Source organism: Carya illinoinensis, chromosome 11, assembly GCF_018687715.1.
Source record: "Carya illinoinensis cultivar Pawnee chromosome 11, C.illinoinensisPawnee_v1, whole genome shotgun sequence".
Taxonomy (NCBI): domain Eukaryota; kingdom Viridiplantae; phylum Streptophyta; class Magnoliopsida; order Fagales; family Juglandaceae; genus Carya; species Carya illinoinensis.
The window spans coordinates 43,340,464-43,347,721 of record NC_056762.1 but is presented as its reverse complement, the minus strand read 5'-3'; the positions used below and the strand labels follow the sequence as shown (position 1 = coordinate 43,347,721).

Genomic DNA, 7,258 nt, shown 5'->3' with positions numbered 1-7,258 from the left:
TCTAATTTTTTACTCAGCAAATATCGATCGATCGTACATGCATGGGTTAATAAATGAAAGTGGCAGCTAAAGTTAGCATGGAGTAGTAAATGTGAACGGTTGATGAGTTGCGACATAATGATAAGGTACAAGTACTAAATATCAACACCGTCGCCTAGTACTAGCTAGCTGGAGCCATTGCTGGTTTACTCTAGAATAACATGTTCAACGCTATAAACAATTTTATTGGGTCTAGCTACTTATTTCTAATTGATTTTACACGAGTAGTACGTTTTCTCTCTTGAATGGACCGGTAACCGAACATTACGTAGATCGAGGTGCATGCATTGATATGAGAATAAGGACCATGCATGCATGTTTATCCAATGACAAGTGTATAGTTTTGACTGTTCATAACTGCAAGAATTAATCAGATATGGTACGAGTGTTTTCTGTATATATAGATAGTGGTTGTTAAGTAGTTGGGTGATTGTGCTTGATCATTAAAACTACGGCATGCATGCCATCTTTTTCTTTCCTGAGTTCCAACATTGTTGAATAATACCTAAGGTGAGGATAGTGTGCCTTGATTATTGTACAAGTACTGTTTGCTTCTTCTAGTCGTGTTCATTAATGTTCAGAACATGCATATAGATTTTCTAGTAATTAACGTCCTTTCCATATATATATATACTGGCCGAGGTTGGCCAGCTCATGATCGATGTCGTTGATCATCAGGACATTTCAGATCATGTATATGTTAGGGGTGGCTTGGATAATGAAACCAGAAGAGACCATTTCAGATGAAAATTAAAAAAAATATTATTAAAATATTATTATTATTTTGAGATTTAAAAATATTAAATTATTTATTATATATTATGTGAGAATTTAAAAATATTATAATGATAAAATAAAATAAGATAAAACACATTTACCATCTAAACGAGGCTTAAATCTTCGTCATCGAACGTCCCTCCTTCAATTGAACCAAGAATGAATCAAATATTTATATTACAATTCTAATCAATATCTTTTAAAATTATTGTCCAATTTTTAAAGCTCTATTTGGTTATGCAATTTAAATAAGATGAGATAAAATATTTTAAATAGTAGTAAAATTTTTGAGTTAAGATGAGATAAAATAATAGTGAAATAGTTTTTACTGTTTATTACTATTTATTTAAGTGGATATTTTTAAAATTTAGATATGAGATATAATATATTTAGATAGGTAAAACTCCTCTTCCTTATATCACCATATGAGATAGTTTTATCTCATTTTGCTAGCCAAATCTGGCCGTAAGAGTACCAAAAAATAAAAACATAAAATAGGCACGCAATATTTATTTAATATTTAATATTACCCGAATTAAAGATCATTACACGACAATATATAAATGTTAGAGAAACTTATATATATGTGTGCATTTATCTCTCTTCACCCTAAAATTGGAAACAAGACACAAAATTACATATTCTTACAATTCGATTCAAAGACGACGACAAAATTAAGTGGATGGAGTACCATGCATGCATAAGTACGTACGCCGCATGTGGTATACAAGCAGTCTGCAGATCTAAACGCATAAACCCTAAAGCAAGAGTAAAATTAGAACAAGAATAGAAGATGCCAGGCCAGTGGGATCATTTCGTTACACACACACATATATATATATATATATATTGTACGGGCCGCAAAGAAGCCATGGGTGGGCTAGGAGGGCGCAGATCGAGATCAGAGCAATAGCTACGGTGCAGATTAGTAGCTATGGTGCAGAACAATAGTAATGGTGGTCGGTGGTACGTTTGCATTCAGATCAGCAGGACCAAGCACGTACATAGCTAGCTAACTATGATGCAACAGCTCGATCCTCGAGGATCTCCTTTCCAGTCAAGTTTTGCAGTCAAGACCCAAAGGGGACGTCAATAGTGATTGAAAGAATTCCTACTTTGTTTTCTTTTTTGCCTTTTAAACGAAAGCTACAATCTAAAACAATATTATCAATAAAAATTAGTTTAATAAAAAATAATGTTACATATATTTATAAAATATATAAATATATAAATATACAAAATTTATAAAATATATTAATATCGTATAATCGTTTTTAAAAAAATAAATTTTATTATCAAAAAATTAATATTTTTTATATAATTCTCTATATATTTATTTTTTTAAATAATTATACGACACTATTATTTCTCTTTAATCAATAGGAGAAACGCCTACAAATCACCCGTTGGTCTCTCTTTAATTTTGGACAGAAGGATCGATCGACTATTTTGATATTGTAAAACAAATTTGGTTAAGAGGAAAAACTTAAAAAAATACATAGATTAATTAATATATAGTCGAAGCAAAAACTACGTGGGTTTACGTACGTCCATACGTGACTACGTCGTCGTTCACCATTGTACTTAATTTGTTTTTATGTATTACACGTTAATTTAGATAATATATATTACTATTATTTTGAATAAACATTTCGTACATTTTATTTAATAACTTTTACACTACACATCATTCACATGATATAATTTAAATTTTAAAATTAAATCTTATAAATCAAATTAGTTATATCATATGAATGGTGTGTGATAAAAAAAACCTTCAAATACCGCTTCTCTCTTTTTACTAACAAAAATTTTATCTGTAATTATTTTTACATATTCATTATGTACTTTGTTAATTATGTGATTGGTTGCATATTTTTTTTAATATAAAATAATTAATACTAAGTTTTGCTAAATTAGTATAGTGTGTAAAGAATATGTAAAAGTAATTACATATAAGAAAATTGTTTTATTAAATTGCACATATATATTCAACCATCTCTATATATATATATATATATGAGATCTAATAATCCACTTAATTTTCAGTCAGAATAACTCATGTATCTGTACGTAGTTATGAGTAGGAAGCTAGGATATATATATTAACATCCTCATGCACGCACGACAGATATTCTAATTTTTAAAAGAAATCTTGAGGTCAATTTCATTGATTGTGCGGAGTGGTGCAACACGCGATGGTCACGACTCACAATTTGGAGTTGGGGGGACAGAACACGTGGATTTAAATTCAAGAGGAGGGAATGGCCGGAATGCGTTTCATGCTTTTGCAGGCATGGTTTCTGGTTGGCCGTTCCGGAATAATTAAGTAGTACTGAAGACTTCTGGGCCATGATTACACACTGTAGACCAGGAAGGATGGTTGAATTGTCAATATCACGTAGAAGTAATTATTTTAACGAAGGGGACATATCAGAGAGTGAAAACAATGGAAATGCTCTGTCCGCATAAATTTTTAGCCAAAACTTTCCACCGACTGACTTGACCCCTATCAGGTAGATTGAAAAAAAAAAATAACAAACTGAAAATCTCCAATCTCCCTCGTCTTCCTCGTCTCCACCTGCGGAGACTGAAATTTTTTCTTCAATCTCCTCATCTCCACCTACGAATCTTAAAAATCGAAAATCCCTCATCTGCCTCATCTCCGTCATCCCCACCTAAGAACCCGAAAATCTCCCATTCGTTTTTACTTTCTGGTGAGAATGAAAAACGGTGAAATGGTCAAATTCCCATTCGTTTACTTCACAAAAACTGCTTTTTTGGGACCGGTGAAAGTGTTCAAAGCTCAACTCGGAGACTTTATCTTTTTAAAGTCAAGTGACAATGTGAACGACATGTTGTGAAATAAAGTAAAGAAGCTTAACAGGCCATTGTTAACAATGAGAAAATTGTTCCTTTTTCTTATTTATTTTTTGGTGAGTTTGTGTTTCCAAACAGATTTTATGTTTTTTGAACACTTCATTTTTCCTAATATTTGTAGATAAATACACTAACATTTAAGTAAAAATAGAGAAGAATATGGAAGAAAAACTACCGTTTGAAAGGAGGGAAAAGCAAGACCGGCGGGAGGCAAGGTCTAGACACACAGGGTGGTGCCGCAAATAGAGATATATATGCTAGTGAGGACTGGAGGAGGAAGGTGGGAGAGGCACCTGTAGCAATATTAGCAATGTGGGGAGGGTGACGATGGCTGGGTTTGCTTTCTTTTTTGTTTTTGTTTTTTTTGTTTTAATTCCCGTGACATGGCACGTTGTGGGACATGTCAGCCGGTATAAAACTTCTGTAAAAAGTTTCGGTGACTGTAGCAGCTCCGAAAACAATATGGCCGAGAAAGGGCGCTAGCCAGTAGTAGTACTAGTACTCCGGGGTTATGGACAGCAGCGTATCATGAAGGCTCTAAAAAAGGCTATAAATAAGGCCCTTCACATGATTCCAAATGCATGCATTCTCAACACTTGCGTTTCTCCATCTTGTACTCTCAACATCTGTACGTTCTCTCAGAATCTCTCTTTTTCCTAGCCTCCCTCTAGCTTCCTTTTAAACTTTTTTTTTGCAAATCCAATATTTGTTTAGAGGCATCTTAATTTTATAAGCATGTTAGAGCTTTGGTTCTTCGGCTAATCTATTTTGCATGCCATTCCAACAATACAAAATCAATCGCCAGCTTGATTGATCCTTTTCAGCTCAACTTTCTTTTTTATTGACCCAAATTAAGTTTGTGCCATTAACTCACCAAAAAAATAAGAAAAGAAGGAGAAGGGTAAGTTTAAGTTTGTGTTCACAATGGGGTATGATGAGAAGAAGCAAAAGCTAGATATGAAGCAACCAAATTCAGTCAGCTACGGGAAGCTTGCTTTTCACTACTTAATCTCCAATTTCATGTACCTCTTTCTCGTGCCACTAATCACCATAGCTTTTGCTCATCTATCTGTCAAGGATTTCGAGCATTTGTTTAGCCACCTTTATGAGCTCGATCTCGTCTCAGCAACCCTAGTCACTGCAACTACGGTTTTCCTTGCAGCCCTTTACTTAATGAGTCGTCCTAGACAAGTTTACTTGCTGGATTTTGCATGTTTCAAGCCCGACCCATCTCTGATGTGCACCAAAGAATATTTCATTAAACGATCTGAGCTTACTGGGAGTTTCTCGGAAGAAAGTTTACTGTTTCAAAAGAAGATAATGGAGAGGTCAGGCTATGGCCAGCAGACGTACGGATCAAAAGCGTTGATGGAAGTCCCGGCGACAGTGAGTGTCGAGGAGGCTAGGAAGGAGGCAGCGATGCTGATGTTCGGAGCCATAGACCAGTTGCTAGCAAAAACCAAGATAAAAGTTAAGGATATAGGCATTCTTGTCGTTAATTGTAGCGTGTTCACTCCAACGCCGTCCTTGTCCGCCATGGTTGTGAACCAGTACAAGCTCAGAGGGAATATTTTAAGCTATAATCTTGGTGGGATGGGCTGCAGTGCTGGCCTTATTTCCGTAGACCTGGCCAAACGTTTGCTACAGGTTTGTGTGCATGTTATGCAAAGCTTTGGGATAAATTTATCTTATTTTTCCTTTTACTTACTAAATTGAGGTGAAAAACGAATGGATATATGAGCCCCGTTAAGAGTAATGTATAGTAATTAAGTTCATACTCTAGTTTTGCCTGTTAAACACTGCTGTGCTCCCCTATTTTGCACGCACAAAAACTTTCTTATACTTAAAATGGCCTTGGCCTACGGAAAAAGTTCTTAAAAATTACTTGCCTTTTCTGACCTGGTTGAGATCCTTTAATTTTAATCATTTAAATACAAGCATAACATTAGATGTCCAGGTGGATTTCATGCTGCCGGGAAATTCAACAAAACAATTAACTAGAGATGCATGGTATAATTTATTCCCTTTCCTCTATCTTTGACTCATAGGTACTACTGATGGATAAGCTTGGATTATACTTCTTTCTTGACAGTACTAACCATATAAAGTGGTCTTATTCAAAGTGTTTTTGGCATTGGTCTATCATTGTACAAACTGAAATAACCATAGCTTTACTCTCGATCGCTCTGTAACAGAGCCTGCCCAACTCCTATGCGCTATTAGTGAGCATGGAAAGCATGAATCTCAACTGGTATGGTGGCAATAACCGCTCAATGCTCGTTACGAACTGCCTCTTCCGTCTGGGTGCGTCCGCTGTTCTCTTGTCCAACCGGTTATCTGATCGCCGGCGTTCAAAGTATCAACTGATTCACACTCTACGCACCCACAAAGGCGCAGATGACAAAAGTTACCAATGTGTGTTCCAAAAGGAAGACGAAGACAAACAAGTCGGGATATCACTGTCTAGGGATCTATTGCCGGTTGCTGCTGAAGCCCTTAAAACCAACATCACATCTTTGGGGCCTTTGGTCCTTCCCATGTCTGAACAAATCCTATTTCTCGCAAATTTAATAGGGAGAAAGGTATTTAAAATGAAGACAAAACAATATGTTCCGGACTTTAAGTTGGCTTTGGAGCATTTCTGCATCCATGCTGGTGGGAGGGCAGTGCTTGATGAGCTAGAGAAGAATCTTGGGCTGAGTAAGTGGCATATGGAGCCTTCGAGGATGACTCTTTATAGGTATGGGAACACTTCTAGTAGTTCTTTGTGGTATGAACTTGCGTACTGTGAAGCCAAAGGAAGGATAAAGAAAGGTGATCGGGCATGGCAGATTGCATTTGGGTCAGGATTTAAGTGTAACAGTGCTGTGTGGCGTGCATTGCGCACCATTGATCCAGCAAAGGAGAAGAATAATGTTTGGATTGATGAGATTGATGGGTTTCCAGTAGATGTGCCTGCAGTGGCATCCATTATTTATTAGATCCTTCGATCAGCTCAAGGAAGATCAATATGCATGCATGCAGTGTCTTATTTAGTACGTTTATGTTTCTATTTTATCCCTAATTCCCCGCTGAAAGTGTCTCTTCTGTTTACGAAAATGTAATAAGTTCGCATCTATTGGGGCTTAATCTGTTCGATCTGCAAGCTCAAAATCACAATATATGGGCTCGATCGAAGGTCTTTTTTCATCTGAAGGATAATATAAGTACGAACCACTACTTAATTATTTTCATGCATACATGCAATCACAAGCATCCAAACAAATAATTCTTTCGAACTAACAAATGAGTAACTCGACGGCACTACAAGAAAAATACTTATTTATTTTATGTCAAAATAAGTTTATTCTTCTCATGAATAGTCATTTTTTTCGTAAATAATTTATCATAAATACTCTTTTTATTTTTATAAGGTGGAAACTTAAATCTATCATTTGAACGCATGTCTATCGGCCTTAATCTCAAGTACTCGTTCTTGGAAAAAATCCTGCCCTATTCCAATGTGACATGCATACCTAATTAGGATCATTATTTTATATATATATATATATATATATATGCA

At 35.5% G+C, this 7,258-nt stretch overlaps 1 protein-coding gene across 1 annotated transcript; it reads left to right on the top strand.

The window, feature by feature from the left end:
• The first annotated feature begins 4,227 nt into the window (after positions 1-4,227).
• Positions 4,228-6,923, top strand: LOC122280410 (3-ketoacyl-CoA synthase 20-like). Its single transcript, XM_043091299.1, has 2 exons — positions 4,228-5,343; positions 5,892-6,923. The coding sequence occupies exons 1-2, from the start codon at positions 4,621-4,623 to the stop codon at positions 6,675-6,677; spliced, it is 1,509 nt and encodes a 502-aa protein (XP_042947233.1). The 5' UTR covers positions 4,228-4,620; the 3' UTR covers positions 6,678-6,923.
• Positions 6,924-7,258: the final 335 nt, after the last annotated feature.